Source organism: Leucopleurus acutus, assembly GCF_964270905.1.
Source record: "Leucopleurus acutus genome assembly, chromosome: 2".
Lineage (NCBI taxonomy): Eukaryota > Metazoa > Chordata > Mammalia > Artiodactyla > Delphinidae > Leucopleurus > Leucopleurus acutus.
The window spans coordinates 58,666,066-58,682,594 of record NC_139143.1 but is presented as its reverse complement, the minus strand read 5'-3'; the positions used below and the strand labels follow the sequence as shown (position 1 = coordinate 58,682,594).

At 45.4% G+C, this 16,529-nt stretch overlaps 2 protein-coding genes across 2 annotated transcripts in view; both read left to right on the top strand.

Moving 5' to 3' along the window:
• FAM20B (FAM20B glycosaminoglycan xylosylkinase) overlaps positions 1-1,212 on the top strand; it is a 41,611-nt gene extending 40,399 nt beyond the window's left edge. Inside the window, exon 8 of the transcript XR_014326017.1 lies at positions 752-1,212. The gene's annotated coding sequence lies outside the window, so the exon portion shown is untranslated. The remainder of the gene's footprint in view (positions 1-751) is intronic.
• Positions 1,213-5,126: 3,914 nt separating this feature from the next.
• The window catches only part of TOR3A (torsin family 3 member A), a 38,558-nt gene continuing 27,155 nt past the window's right edge, over positions 5,127-16,529 (top strand). The window contains exons 1-4 of the mRNA XM_082832699.1: positions 5,127-5,418; positions 6,551-6,664; positions 7,235-7,500; positions 9,103-9,281. Of these exons, the coding sequence (XP_082688825.1) occupies positions 5,151-5,418; positions 6,551-6,664; positions 7,235-7,500; positions 9,103-9,281 (827 nt within the window). The 5' untranslated portion in view covers positions 5,127-5,150. The remainder of the gene's footprint in view (positions 5,419-6,550; positions 6,665-7,234; positions 7,501-9,102; positions 9,282-16,529) is intronic.

Sequence of the window (16,529 nt, the reverse complement as noted above, 5' to 3'; positions counted from 1 at the left end):
ACATTTTAATATTATAAAACTAAGAAAATCAGAACTGAGTACCATTTCCTACCCCCCTTCTTCCACTTATTAAATATTGGGTTGCCCAAAAAGTTCATTCTGGTTTTCCACACCATCTTACAAAAAACCTGAATGAACTTTTTGGCCAACCCAATATATTTATTCCATAGTTTGGGCGAATATGGGTATAGAGGTTTCATTCAAGAATTGTCATTTAATATGAAGCTGTATTTTGGGTTTTGGGGGTAAATAATTTTCTGTGCAAAACATTAATAGGATCTGATTTACTCAGAGTATTGCTCAATAATTTATTAATAAGGCATTTCTCCCTATTTGCACTCAGGATTAATATGTCAAATGAAATCTAATAAGGAAATGGGAGAATTCAGGTACATCCTATTATTTTGGGAAAGATGAATCCTATACATGGCAGAAATTCCACGTCACCTGAAGGCAACATGTTCTTCCAAAGAAATCCATCTTTTCCTTTCTTTAAAAAAAAAAAAAAAGGCTTTTGGCCTTCCCCTCCCATCCACCATGTTCCTTCACTCTCCCTTCTCCACAGCTTCCGTATTCTTGTTTGACCATTACCTGACCACACCTCAAATGATGGTAAACAGCATCTATCAGTGAGCTGTCTTATGTGAGTCGTCTTGTGAGCTTGGGCTTCAGGAAACATGAGTCAAGGTATATGTATATATATAGTCATATATGTATTCTAACAAGAAAAAATGTATTTATTTTGACACAGGGAAACACTGTTGCTGAAGAACCTGAAGCTAGGAAAAGGTTCTCTTAGTCTCTGAGAGTGAATCTAAGTGACATAAAGATATCCGTTCAGCAAACACCTCCTGTGCTAGCCAGGGCCGACGCCCGAGGCACATAGACCAGCCTCATGAGACTGTTGTACAGGGGAAGGCCAGCTTTCCCCCTTCGACGCCTCAAGTCTGGGTTGAAAAGGTGAGGGCTGGATACTCTACTGCCACAGGGTTTTAAGGAACTAAGGTGTTACTCACAAATACAAAATGTCTGTGGGGGAACTGGGAATAACTTACTGGGAAGTTAATTTATTTGCTTCAAAGAGAGGTGTAGGAACCACTACCCTCTGTTTTGATCTGCCAAGGATTTCCTCTCAGAGCTGCTGCACAAATAGAGGTTGTGCTTGGTAAGATACCAAACAAGACAGATATGCACCTAAATTTCTAATGTGTTCTGTGGGTTTCAATTCTGAAAGAAAGAAAATGAATAAAGATTTTAATAAGTACTGATGTACCATCTTTTCCTCATTCTTTCCCCACCTCCCCACCCCGGTTCAGGATACTTCCATTGTTTTCAATTGCGATCTCCTGTTTTGTTAGGGGACCGAAGATTACATCTTCTTCATCCACATAAACTTCCACAGGGATTGTTTCACAGAATCTACGGATGAGACCTTTACACTTCTCACTAGTCTTCAGAAGGCCCATATCAGGTTGTGACTGAACCGAGAATTTCAGTAGGATAATTCTTAGGTGCTTTTTGTTTAATAGTTAACTTCTTTCTTTCAGCTTCTTTAGAGATAAAGAATTATGAATCCCAAAGAACTTGTCAGCACAGTATCATAGAGGCCTGGAAGAAGAGACCAGCTGCCCTGATTATAATTCTTAGGACACCCAGACTTTTAAATTTTGAAATGGAAATGCAGCATCATAAACCTCAACCAAACAACTGAGCAGAGTTCTCAAGATTTTTACTTGATTTGTAGCATTTTTGTTTGTGCCAGTTTTTGTCACTTGCACTTGAATACCAAAGGGAGGCTAAAGCCTAGTTAACAGGTTCCTCGCTGACTCACCTCATACGATCATTTTCCAGGTGAGATTTCATTTTCTTCTCAAGCATACCAGAAAGACCAGTATTAAAGCCTGAAAAGGCAGCTGGGAGTAAGGAGGGAGAGGTTCTGTTATGGGCTCATTTTACCCACTGTATTTGCCTATAAAAACTGATTTTTAGCAGCCCTCATTTTGTAAAATAGACAAGAATGGTCATAACCACTGGTTTAGCATGGGTGAATTCTGTAAGATAAGCCACTTTATAAATCCGAGGGAATTAGAGAATGAAGTCACAGTGTGTAAAGTACTGGTCTTCAGTAGACACTTGGGCCTTGTGCTGGAGGCCATCAAGATGATAATGACTGTCCCTTCCTTCAAGGAGCCCATAGTCCTAGCAGAAGAGACTACTTGTGAAGTACCAAATGCCTCAGGAATCGTGTGAATTAGAGTGGAAATAAGGAGCAGGAAAGAATCACAGGAGGTTGAGAGTGAGAGGTAGGCAGACCTACCTTGGGGAAGAAGGGGAGATCAATCCAGGCTTGACATGTGGTGTGTGTAGAACCCGACTCCAGAAATGCAAAGCCGTGTGTGTGGAAGACACAGAGCTTCCTGTGCCTGTACTCTGTTTTCAGTACGTGGGTCACCAGAAATAACCCTTCAGGGGTTTCCTTTGGTTTTCATCAGGTGTGCCCTGCCTCTTGAGAGGAAGTCTCAGTCCACTGTGATGCTTCAGTTGCTCTTCATAGGTGTTAAAGGAGCCATTGCCTTATAGATTAGCTGTGAAACATTCATTGTATCTTTTCAGAGTTTGCTTGTTACATGCCAAATTTATTTGGCGATCAAGACTTGATTTTTACCCAAAGGTTGTTTTCAAGGCGGATGGTGTTCTGACGGCCTTCAGCGGGGTAGGGAAGTTGTCTAATTGCAAAGCTAGGTCCCATTCAGATGACCTCAATAAAGGTGCTGTGTGCCCATTTTCTCTTTGAAAGACTGTGCTAAAATGCATATTTTGATTGAGTAGGTTTGGGGCCTGAGTTTGCATTTCTAACAAGCTCCAGGGCAATGCCAGTGCCACTGGTCCTTGGGCCATTCATGAGTAGCACTAAGGAATCAAGCTACCCGTAGTTTTCACAAAAGCCTCTAGATGTCCCCATCATCTATGAGATCTTGCTCCTAGAGTTACAACCAGTAGCTTCCAAGCACTGAGAATGAAATATTAGCAATTTACTTGAAATAGAGGCTTAGCTTAAAACTGGTGTTTGGATTCATTGTTTCTATGTGGGACTGATCTGGTAAAAAAAAAAAAGTTTACTCTTTCCGGAAAAAGATGTCTTGAAATCAAATTGTCCAAGAACTTCCAAGCTACCTGCTTTATTTACCATGAAATGTGAAATCCAAATAAAAATCCAATCTCAAAAATTATCAGACCTACATGAAAGTTACCAGCAGAGAATTATTTCCATAGTCTTAAAACATGGGTTTTTTTAAAAAAGAAGCCAGGGTAAATACTAGTAATTTTATCACCATAAATTCACCTGTGAAGCTCACAAGTGTAAATAAAGTCTTCCAAAGCCTCCTGTGTAGACCAGTCTCCTCCTAGGCGGGGGCATTTACAATAATAAAGGTTAATGTAGAACTGAATAAGCTCATTAGCCCTCACAGCATGCCTATGAAGTGACCATTTTATTATCCCCTCTTAGAGGTGGGGAAACTGAGGCATAGCACAGTTAAGTAACACCCAAAGTGACATATCAGAAAAGGGGCCATTCAGTTAATCACTATACTAGATTGCCATTCATGCTCAAACAACATTTATTGAATGAGTTAATGTTTTCAATTTCCAAATAAGCATAATGGTGTGTTCCTTGTTAACTGTCCTTCCAAGGGTTTCACGAGCCTGACTGCAGATAACTCAGCGCTGGTGTACTAGCAACTGCTCTGTGGAAGGTTTGAGTTCAGTTCTGATGTCACTCTGAATGACTAAAACATACAATATGCATACATAATGTAGCTTTTCAATTTCACTTTCTTGGTATCCTCACACAGGTGCTTATCTGATATATGCAGCTGTTTGTCTTGTCTTTTTTTTTCTTTCCTCTTTTGTAAATTATCAGTATGTATATTCTTATTGCCATTTTGTTAATTGTTTTGGATTTGTTTTTGTAAGTCTTTTTCTTTCTCTATTGCTGTTTGAATTAAAGGCAGGAGCACATTTGGTGAGCTCTTGAGGAAGGAAGAGACCTGGCGTTGAGTGTTATCTAAGAGACTGGGATGAACATATGAATCAGTTTGGATGTGACAGATCTGGTGCTAGGATTCGCCTTATTGTATGGAGAGGCCAGCCTCAAAGCCACTGAGCCTATGAAATTAGTCAAGTCCCATGATTTCGAGACAGCAGTTTCTTTCTAGGACAAGACGGCTCTTAGGCCAGTGGCTTCAGTAACTCAGGTGATTTTGAAAAATGCATTAAGCTCTTCCAAAATGTAGCGACCTTGTTACCTGCTCAGGTTATGAGAACAGAGTCCCAGGAAAGAGGCTCCAAGGTCTTTTGCCAGTGGTGTCTGAGAAGCTGCTCACAGCCACAAGCGTTTGAAAGTTGCAAACTTAAAGCCAAGGAAGTGCACCCAGTACTCGGCCTAACTTGTTTTTAATGGGCTATGATAACATTGATATGAGACCTCGTGATTTTCCCATGGCTCTGGGAGCTTCCAAAGCCCCAATATCTCCAGACTGGAGCCCACCAGCTTCCTCTTGCTTTTGGTGGACTCCAGCTGTGGAAACCTGCTGATTATTTGCCACTCTGTTTCATTTCCCTTTGTAGAGGAGCCAGGCCCCGGCTGACTGCCCTGGCCAACTCAAACTCCTGGGTGAGATGGTTGCCCGACTTCGTCTAACAGGTTGGCGAGAAGTTGATCTGCAGACACGGGACAGGGCACAAGGGGGTGCCCGTGTTAAGTAGGCCTCAGATGGGCCACCAGAGCTGCCCGGAAGTATCTGGGTGATTACTGACAGTGGCCATCTTAAGGCCTGACTTCAACTTCTTTGCAACCACAATCACCCAGAAGAGACTGCTTGCTGCCTGGCAGCGAGTCCCCGGTGGGTGGGCGGCGCCTGCAAGCGGCCTCGGGATGCCCTCCGGGCCACCATCCGGGTTTCGGTTCCCGGCCGGCGTCTGGCTCGCCCTGGGTCACATGGGAGGCGAGCTCTGCCCGCCTGCGGTTTCCGTGGCAACGCCAATCCCCGGCCAATCCGGGCCTCGGAAGTGCCGGCGCCGCCCGCCCACCGGGGGCTGGAAAGGGCCGTGGAGGACAGGCGGCGGAGGGACCGGCTGCCGACCCGGCCATGCTTCGCGGCCCGCGGAGTCCGCTCTGGCTCCTGCTTCTGCTGCTGCTGCTGCCGCCCCCGGGCACGTGGGGAGACGGCGGCCGCGCGAGGCCGAGGGAGGGAGCCGAGGAGGCGGGCTCGGCCGGGTGCTGGCCGGCCTTCCAGGGCCTGCGGGAGCGGCTGAGGGCGGCCGGCGCCCTCTGCAGACGCTACTGGGCTCTCTTCAGCTGCCGCGTGTGGCCCGAGGGATGCAGGCAGGATGAGGAGGAGCCGGCGCGGCCCCTGGGTAAGACCCGCCGGCTCAGGAGGGCGGGAGAGCGCGGACTGGGTGCGCGAGGCACGGTGGAATCCGGGCACGGAGGTCAGAGCCTCGCGCCTGCCCTGGGCCATTGTGACCGGGGTCACGAGGCGGGCGCCTTAGCCGCCGGCTTTGCTATTCCGCCCAGCGTTTGGGCCCTGAGGGCAGGGAGCCTCTGCGGAACCAGGAAGGCCCGTCACTGCCCTCGTTCCCAGCCCTGGCGCAGCGCCCTAGTGCATACGAGTGGGCCTGGCTGCGCTCCCCCACGTCACCCGTTCTTGACTCCTCCAGACGGATCACACTTCCTTGCTGTCTCCGAACCTGCCCTGGCATCATTCCAAGGAGCTGCCCTTGCCCACCTTCTTGATGGCTTTAAGGAAAGTCCCCGGTTGGATACACCCCCAAGTACCTTCTTCCCCTTTGCTGCTTATGGCGGCGGAGGCTGGGCTATGAGTCCACCGGACCTGAGTTCTGATTTATTCTCTGTCACTGACAAATTGTGAGGCAGGGTTGTCACGTCACGGTCGTGGACCCAGTGATCTCTGAAGCTCCTTGCAGTCGATGTCGTTACTTCTAGGTCCTGTAATAGTACTGTAACGGTAATGCTGCAGTGGTGCTAGAAACATCTTCCATTTAAATCGAGAGTTCTAAATTCCAGTGAATGGTTTTTGTTTCGTTTTTGCTAATGCTGGGCATATTCAAATTGACATTTGATAAAAGAATCGAGACACTTGGGGTTGGCCGTGATCAGATGATTCTGCAATCCAAAGCAAGTAGGAAGAATGATAATCACCAGTTACTATGTGTCTCCCTCCTAGGCTCCAAACTCCTTGCAGGCAGAGCTTGGGTTTCTTACACGTCTGGCACAAATGCTTAAGGCTTATTTGTTGAGTAAACTGAGCTTTTGCTGCAGCCGGAGCTGCATCTATATATAGCAAGGCCATCTACTTCCTCATAGCCGGAGGTGCCCATTTGTGCCCATTCCCTAGTGCGGCACAAGGAAGGCCCAGGGCAGAGCAGCAGGGAGTGGCTCTGGAGAGAGGACGGGAGAAGGGAGGCAGTGCTTAGCTCTCCCTGGGCCCTGGGCTCCGTCCCTGTCTCACAGCTCCTCCTTTTCCAGGCTGGAGCCTTCCCCTGTTGGGCCAGCAGTACCTGGATATCCTGACCACCTGGTACTGCAGCTTCCGGGACTGTTGTGACAGTGGGGACTGCAGGATCATCAATAACTTCACAGGTTGGACCTTACATGACCCTCAGGCCCAGGAATCTGTGGGGAGGGGAGGCAATTCAGGAAAATGCTAGGATGAAGGGACCCAACCTCTGCCTGCCCACAGCTGGCAGCACACCCTCCCTGTCTCCACCACGGCTCCTGATCGAAACCCTGCAACCTCATGGCTGAGAGGAAGGAAAGCCTTGGAGGAGGGCTTTGCACACACTAGCTGCCTCCACTAGGTGTTTGCTGAATTGAATTAGAATGAATAAAATGAGGGTGTCTCCATAAAATATTTAGGGGGTCCTGAAACTTCTGGGTGGGAGCAACTTCCTCATCCGGATGGGATTCTGCCAACCTTTCTGGGGTGTCTTCAGGACCTTCAGAAAGGGTGAAGTCAACGTTGATTTCTCAAACTCTTCAGAAAATAGCCCTGAATCTCTTCCGCTGCAAGGTCTGCCCAGTGGCTTCTTGTCCTGAGGCCACCAAACAGGATGGCTCCCACCTCATAGACGCTCAGTCTCTCAGCTGTTGCCGAGCCTGGTGGGGATGCACCTGTGGGCACCTCTCAGCATGGCTCTTTCCTGGCCCTAGGCCTAGAGGCGGATCTGCGCGTGCGCCTGCACGGCCAGCACCTGGCCCGGGAGCTGGTCCTGACAGCAGCCAGGGGCTACTTGGAGCTGCCGCAGCCAGACAAGGCCCTGGCTCTGTCGTTCCACGGCTGGTCTGGCACAGGCAAGAACTTCGTGGCACGGATGCTGGCAGAGAACCTGTACCGGGACGGGCTGAGGAGCGACTGTGTCAAGGTGTTCATCGCCACGTTGCACTTTCCTCACCACAAGTATGTGGACCTGTACCAGGTGAGGCCGGCCGTGCCGGGGAGCTGGGCCAGTGGGGCCGAGCCCGGCTAAGGCTCCGGCAGCTGAGGCGCAGGCCCCCGTGCTGGGAGGGGGGCTGAAGCCAGCCCTGGGTGTGGCGGTTGGAGGACGGGGGCGCAGTTGCAAGGGAACCTGTAACCCACAGAGGCATCCACTCCACACAGATGAGGCCCTGAACATGTGGAAGAAAGAGTGATGTCCCAAACGCTATTCGTCCCGAGCTGTCGCCCTCCCAGTCATACAGGAGAGGCCAGACACTGAGCTTAACCAGAGACTTCGTGTGTTGATTTTTCTGTCACAGGAGTAGTGGAAAGGCCTCAGGAAGTGTGGAACAGAGAAAGCAAAAACTTTATCATGATCTCCCCACACAGACACCGCCACAGTTAGCATTTTGGTGTACTTCCTTCAGGCCATTCCCCTGTGCTCTTTTATGTCACTGTAATTATATTGGACAGAAAGTTGCATATCCCACTGTTTTTTTAAACAGGCTTATCGAAAGTGATTTTTCCATGTCTTCCCCAAACTACTCATTATATGTCAACAAGTGGAGAGCAGAAAGTGTCTCTGCTGCTCTGCTATTTTGGGTTTCATTCAGACATGTTAGCCAGACGATCACCAGACCCCACTGCAGCATGACAGAGGTGGTTGTGTCTACGTTTGGCTTTTAGTTCCAATATTTGTAGTGTGTTAACCTGGGAAGATTATGTAAGCCTTTGAGGACAGATTGCCTGGCAATCTTTCAGTGCAGCCCAGGAGGGCAGGGGTAGGCTAATGTGTTCTAAGGGCAGGCAGCTGGTCAGCCGGGCCTTCCCAGAAAGAACTGGCTGGCTTTGCAGTAAAACAGCTGTGAATCTCAGCTTCCTCGCTGTGAAAATCACTCTCGTCCCTGCCCATCCTCTCACACACACTATGGGGAGATGGGGCTGAAGTCAGAATCCAGGAAGGCTAGAGGTGGATGGTGAGTGTGGGCTCTGCTAAAACACCCCACCCTGGGGCAGGAGCTGGCCCTGTTCTCCTGAACCCTGTAGAGCAGCATCTTTTCACTAGAGGGCTTACAATCCTGCCTGGGGTGGGGAACCCCAGTTTTGAGTTGGCTGGGTCCCAAACAGGTCCTCCCCTGGGTTCTTCCCTGAGAGCCCAGCCTGGTGCCAGCGGGTGCTCTGCTTGTGGGAGTTCAAGACGGCACCTGTGGGCATTCAAGCCTATCTCTGCCTGTCACCCCCCTGTGAGAGCCTGAATCCTATCCCTGGGGAGGGTGAGTTAGGGTTAGTTCTGGGACGGAACCTCATCCTGAAGGGGAGGGAGCGTGGCTGGGGCCACTTCCCAAAGGCCCTCTCCCTTTCCCCAGGCTGGCTCCACCTAGTTGGCTTGCAAACCTCAGGGCTCAGGAGAATCACCTGGGAAGCTCATTAGAGGCAGATGCCCTAGCTCCACCCCCAGAGGTTTGGATTGGTGGTTCTGCGGTGGAAGCCAGCTCCAGGTGATCCATTGCAGGCGCTCTGGGGAAACCAGTGCCTCACCAGGGCCCGCGGGGGTAGAAGGTGCCTCCCACTGCACCTCAGCAGCTCCCTGTATTCTGTGCAGGAGCAGCTGGCAGGCCAGATCAGGAAGACGCAGGAGCACTGCCACCAGACCCTGTTCATTTTAGATGAGGCTGAGAAGCTGCACCCAGGACTGCTAGAGGCCCTCAGGCCACACCTGGAACGCCAGGCCCCCGAGAACCCGAGGGCCAAGTCCCCGAGAACCATCTTTCTTTTTCTCAGGTAAGGTCTGGGGAACGACAGTCAGGAGGACTGCGTGAGGGGAGGAAGAACCCTGTCCAGGCGCTGTGTGTGCCAGGCCTGGGAGCTGTTACTTGGCCTGTAAGCCGGCGGTGGAGGGCTTCCACGCTTTTCTAGGCTGCCCACCCTTTTCCACAAGGGAGACCAACACAAACTCCGGGAGAGAAAACAGAAGCCCAGCTGACTGGGTGGCAGCAGGGACGGAGAGCCTTAGGTCTCCCTGCTCCTGCCTTGATTCTGCCAAGCACTTCTGAAGGACTCTGACGTCCCCTCCCCCAGCACAGGCCAGCTAACTAGCTCCCAGGACCAGCCTGGGGAGGACAAGCTGTCCCTCATCTGACCTCCTCCATGGTTCTCTTAAGATGGGGAGGCTCCCCTCAGACTCCCCAGTTAGTACATAGCCTCCTGAGAGAGGGACACTGGGAGTTCCCTCTTAGAAGGACATTAAGTGTTCTTTTTTAATTGAGGTATAATTGACATATTAGTTTCAGGTGGACAGTGTGATTAGCTACTTGTTTATATTGTGAGGTGATCACAATAAGTCTAGTTAACATCTGTCACCATACTAGTTACAAAACGTTTTTGTTCTTGTGATGAGAACTTCTAATATGTACTCTCTTAACAACTTCCAAATATGCACTACAGTATTATTTACTAAAGCCACCATGCTGTACATTACATCCCCATGACTTATTTATTACTTGAAGTTTGTACAGTATTTGTCTCATTCATCTTTCTCTGTCTGACCTATTTCACTCAGCATAATGCCTTCAAGGTCCATCCATGTTGTTGCAAATAGCAAGGTTTCCTTCTTTTTTATGGCTGAATAATATTCCATTATATATATGTGTGTGTGTGTGTGTGTGTGTGTGTATGTATACACACACACACACATTTTTTTCTATATCCATTCATCTGTTGATGGACACAGGTTATTTCTTATCTTGGCTATTGTGAATAATGTTACAGTGAACATAGGAGTGCAGATATCTTTTCAAGTTAGTGTTTTCATTATCTTTGGATAAATGCCCAGAAGTGGAATTGCTGGATCATATGGTAGTTGTATTTTTAATTTTTTGAGGAACCTCCATACTGTTTTCCATAGTGGTTGCACCAATTTATATTCCCACCAACAATACACAAGGGTTCCCTTTTCTCCACAGCCTTACCAACACTGGTTATTTCTTGTCTATTTAATGATAGCCATTCTAAAAGGTATGAGGTGGTATCTCATACCTGTTATGATTTCCATAATATCCCCCATGATTAGTGATGTTGAGCACCTTTTGTCTACCTGTTGGCTACTTGTATGTCTTCTTTGGAAAAATGTCAATTCAGATCTGCCCATTTTTTAATTGGACTATTTTTTTGCTATTGAGTTGTATGAGTTCTTTATATGTTTTGGATACTAACCCGTTATCAGATATATGATTTGCAAATATTTTCTCCCATTTAGTAGGTTGCTGTTTTATTATTTATTTATTTATTTGGCCACACTGGGTCTTAGTTGTGCCACACAGGATCTTTGTTGCTGCGTGCGGGATCTTTAGGTGTGGCATGCGGGCCCTTTTAGTTGTGGCATGCAGGCTATTAGTTGCAGCATGTGGGATCAAGTTCCCTGACCAGGGATCGAACCTGGGCCCCCTACATTGAGAGCGCAGAGTCTTAACCACTGGACCTCAGCGAAGTCCCTGCCTTTTTGTATTGTTGATGGTTTCCTTTGCTGTGCAGGAGCTTTTTGGTTTGATGTAGTCCCACTTGTTTATTTTTGATTTTGTTGCCTTAGCTTTTGGTGTCAAATCCAAAAAATATTTGCAAGACCAATGTGAAGTAACTTACCACCTATGTTTTCCTCTAGGAGTTTCATAGTTTCAGGTCTTAAGTTCAAGTCTTTAATCCATTTTTTAAAACTTTTTTAAGTTTTTAAAGGCCCCCCCCAAAAATAAAAAATACCAAATGTATGAAATCTCAGTTATGTGTGAGCATGGGCTGATTAGTCATTAGTCCATCGAGATGTCTTATTTAAGAGGAACAAGTGGGCGATTTTAAGTTAAAATGGTCCTGAAGTAAGAACCAGATGTCTTATAAAGATCACCGTTAGCTACCCCCACGGTTTATGGGCCCCGTGCGAGAAGAGGGATCCCTGCCGAGCGGGTTGCTGGTTTCACGCGGCATGCTGATTAAGCTCGTGATCTAATGGAGCGGCCATAGGATATAATGGAAATAAAATTGTTAGGGGACATATAATATGTACGAGTATGCATATTATGTAATATGTAAAATTAATGAAATTTAATATGAGCTTTAACTTACCGTATGGAAAATAAATGAATGCACAATAATACATAGCATGTACATATGAATATTTACAAGGAGAGACTAAAATATTAATATGCATGTGTATATGTGTATGTGATATGTACAATAAAATGTTTTTGAAACAGATTACTTTTAATACTGACATAGTACTGTAGTGTTATGGTAACTCTACAATAAGCTTTTTCAAGGAATAGTTTATGTAGAATTCCAGCTTTGGGTGTTGGTGGTGAGGTTTAATGTCTCTTCCTTGAGTCTTAGGGAGGAATGGGGTTCTCCTTTTCCGGTTTACAAGACCGGGGTATTTTGTTATACTACAAAGACTCTTCATTTTAAGAGTTTATTTTCAATAAGGCTGATTGTTGGTATTAGCACTAAGATTAGGAGAAAGTATAGGATAGATGCTAATTGGCCTACGATGATGTATGGGTGTTCTACAGGTTGGCCTCCGATTCATGTTAAGGTTAGGAGGTCTGCGATTAGAGTTCAAAATAAGAGTTGGCTAAAGGGTCGGAATATTATACTTCGTTGTTTGGATGTTTGAAGTATTGGAATAAAGATTAGGATGAGGATGGAAAGTAGTAGTGCTAGTACTCCTCCTAGTTTATTGGGAATTGATCGTAAGATTGCGTATGCAAATAGGAAGTATCATTCTGGTTTGATGTGTGCAGGGGTGCTTAGTGGATTTGCTGGGGTATAGTTATCGGGGTCTCCTAATAGGTCAGGTGTGAATAGAGTTAGTGCTAGCAGGGTTAGGATTAATAGTAAAGCGCCTGGGATGTATTTGATTGTGTAGTAAGGGTGGAATGGGATTATATCTATGTTGGATGGGATTCGTGTAGGAATAGCAGGTGAACAGCTACTAATGCTGTGATGATGAATGGGAGGATAAAGTGGAAAGCGAAGAAACGTGTTAGTGTTGCTTTATCTACGGAAAACCTGCCTCAGATTCATTCTACCAAGGTAGTGCCAATATAAGGGATTGCTGATAAGAGATTAGTGATGACGGTTGCGCCTCAGAATGATATTTGTCCTCAGGGTAGGACATAGCCTACGAATGCAGTGGCTATAACTAATAATAGTAGGAGTACGCCAATGTTTCATGTTTCTTGGAATATATGAGAGCCATAGTATAGGCTGCGTCCGATGTGGGCGTAAAGGCAGATGAAGAATATAGAGGCTCCATTTGCATGTAAATATCGAATGAGTCAACCGTAGTTAACGTCTCGACAGATGTGTGCGACTGATGAAAAGGCAGTTGAGGTGTCTGGCGTGTAGTGTATTGCTAGGAATAAACCTGTTAGGATTTGTATGATTAGGCAGAGGCCTAGTAGGGAGCCAAAGTTTCATCATGAGGAGATGTTAGATGGAGTGGGAAGATCAATGAATGCGTCATTGAGAATTTTTATTAGTGGGTGTGTTTTTCGGATGTTGGTCATTAAGGTTCTTGTAGTTGAATTACAACGATGATTCTTCATGTCATTGGTCGTGGTTGGAGTCCATGTGAGAATAATGGCAATGTATGTTGTTTTTATTATGAGCACTATTTTTGTAATTAGTCTTGTGGGGGTTTCTTCAAAGCCTTCGCCTGTTTATGGTGGTTTAGGGTTGATTGTGGGTGGTGCTATGGGATGTGGAATTGTTTTTAGTTTTGGGGGTTCGTTTTTAGGTCTAATAGTATTTTTGATTTATTTGGGAGGAATGTTAGTTGTGTTTGGTTATACAACGGCTATGGCTACTGAGCAGTATCCTGAGGTTTGGGTTTCTAATAAAGTTGTACTAGGGGGATTTCTTTTAGGTTTGGTGGTAGAATTTTTAGTGGTGTTGTATGTTTTAGAGGGTGGAAAAGTGAATGTTGTGTTTGAGTTTAATGGGTTAGGGGATTGAGTCATTTATGATACAGGGGATTCTGGAATTTTTAGTGAGGAAGCTATAGGGATTGCTGCATTGTATAGTTACGGCACTTGGTTGGTTGTTGTTACTGGATGGTCTTTGTTTATTGGTGTGGTGGTTATTATGGAGATTACTCGGGGTAATTAAATAGTAGCATGCTAAGGGTTATAGTGATGAGGAAAGATAGGAAGTAGAGTTTGATAAGGCCTTTTTGGTTTGAAGTTAGTGTGGAGGCCTTTAGTTGAATGAGAGCTATAGTTTTTGGTAGAATGTTTTCTGTTCAGGCTAGGTCTAGCAAGGAGGTTGCAAATTTCTGGCTTATTGTTAGGACTAGGTGAGGGGGTAAGCGATGTATAATTGTAGGGAAATAACCTAGCAGGGTAGAGAATTTAGTAGAGTCTGATGGATAGGGATACTTTAGGTTTTTTGAGTAGGTGTTAATTTCGAATGCGAGAATAAAGCCTAGGGTTGTTACTATAAGGGCTGTTAGTTTTAGGTATAAAGGTATAGTTATTAGAGGGGTAGTTATTGGGGGTATACTGTTGGAGAGGATAAATCCGGCGAAGATGCTTCCGATTAATAGGCATTTAATTGGGTTAATTAGTATGGGGTTAGTTTCATTAATGTTTATGAGAGGAGGGAAGCGAGGTTGTTCTAGTAAAGTAAAGAAAATGATGCGAGTGCTGTAGATAGCTGTTAGGGAGGTGGCGATTAGTGTTAGTAGTAGGGCTCAGGCGTTGGTATAAGACGAAGTGGCGGCTTCAATGATGAGGTCTTTAGAGTAGAATCCGGTGAGAAATGGTATTCCTGTTAGTGCGAAGCAGCCGATGATTAGGGCAGTTGTAGTGAAGGGAAGGATTTTGTATAGTCCTCCTATCTTTCGAATGTCCTGTTCATTGTTTAGATTGTGAATGATGGAGCCGGAACATAGGAATAACATGGCTTTGAAGAAAGCATGTGTACAAATGTGCAGGAATGCTAGGTGCGGTTGGTTGAGGCCCAATGTCACTATTATTAGGCCAAGTTGGCTGGAGGTGGAAAAAGCAATGATTTTTTGGATATCATTTTGGGTTAAGGCACAGATAGCTGTGAATAGGGTGGGGAGGGCACCTAGAGAAAGTATTATTGTTTGAATAAATTTGTTATTTTCTGTTAGAGGGTAGAAGCGGATAATAGGAAAACTCCCGCTACGACTATTGTGCTTGAATGGAGTAGGGCTGAAACTGGAGTGGGACCTTCTATTGCTGAGGGTAGTCGGGTGTAGACCAAATTGGGCTGATTTTCCAGCTGCGGCTAGTGTGAGTCCTATGAGAGGGAGGATTGGGGGACTTTGGTTAAGTGCGAAGATTTGTTGTAAGTCTCATGCGTTTGTATTATGTAGGAATCAGGCTATGGATAGAAGGAATCCGATGTCTCCGATACGGTTATATAGGATTGCTTGAAGAGCGACTGTATTAGCGTCTGTTCGTCCGAATCATCAGCCAATTAATAGGAAAGATATAATTCCTACTCCCTCTCATCCGATAAATAATTGGAAGAGGTTGTTAGCTGTGACGAGGATAAGTATGGTAATGAGGAAGATAAGTAGATATTTGAAGAATTGGTTGACGTGAGGGTCGGAGTGCATGTATCATATTGAAAATTCTATGATAGACCATGTAATGAATAGTGCTACGGGCATAAATATAAGTGAAAAGTAGTCTATTTTAAAGCTGAGCGTTAGTTTAAGGGTATGGATAGTAATTCAGTGTCAGTTTGAGATGAGTATTTCTTGATTTGTGTGGATAAATATTATTATTGGGATCAGGCTGGTGATGAAAGCAAAGAGGGTTATATTTTTTACATAATGTTGGTACTTGTTTTTATAGAGGTTTGTACTAGATGCTATAACAGGGGCGATCAGTATGAGTAGTGTGAGTAGGGCGGAAGAAGTAAATAAGTTTATTACTTTTATTTGGAGTTGCACCAATTTTTTGGTTCCTAAGACCAATGGATAACTACTATCCTTTAAAAGCTTGAAAAAGCCACATTGTTAAGTGTGGAGGGCATGAATTAGCAGTTCTTGCAATACTTTTTCGGTAAGTAAGAAGTTTTTGTCTTCTGTTTTTAGTTTCACAAACTAACGGTTTTTTTAAACTACACTTACAATAGAGAGGCCCTAAAATGATTTTAGGGTTTAGTGACAGGAGTAGGAGGGGGATAATGTGTAGGGCTATTAAGGTATGTTCCTGTGTAAAAGTAGGGGTAAGGTTGTTAATATGGTGTGTGTGTTTGCCGCGTTGTGTTATGATTAGTATGTATAGGGAGTAGAGGGCTGTAATTACAATATTTGTTCCTATAAGGATGATAGTGAGGTTTGATCAGGAGAAAGTTGATATAATTACGAGCAGTTCTCCGATCAGGTTGATGGTAGGGGGTAGGGCGAGGTTTGTTAGGCATGCTAATAGTCATCAGGTAGCTATTAGTGGGAAAAAAATTTGTAGGCCTCGTGCTAGGATTATGGTTCGGCTATGAATACGTTCGTAGTTTGAATTTGCTAAACAGAATAATATGGAGGATGTAAGGCCATGGGCAATTATTAAGGCGGTAGCTCCTATGTAACTTCAAGGGGTTTGGATAAGGAGCTGCAATGACGAGTGCTATGTGGCTGACTGAGGAGTATGCGATTAGTGATTTTAGATCTGTTTGGCGTAAACAGATAGAACTGGTTATGATTATTCCTCATAGGGATAGTACAAGGAAAGGGTAGGCTATGTGTTCTATTAGGGGATTAAGAATTGATGTGACTCGTAGTATTCCATAGCCTCCGAGCTTTAGTAGTACAGCTGCAAGGACTATTGAACCTGCAATGGGGGCTTCTCCATGTGCTTTGGGTAATCAAAGATGTAGTCCGTAAAGGGGTATTTTTACTAGGAAGGCTATTATGCAAGCTAATCATATGAAAGTGTTAGATCAGGAAGTTGATAATGGTTGGGCTCAGTATTGTAATAATAGGAAATTTAGGGAGCCTACTGTATTTTG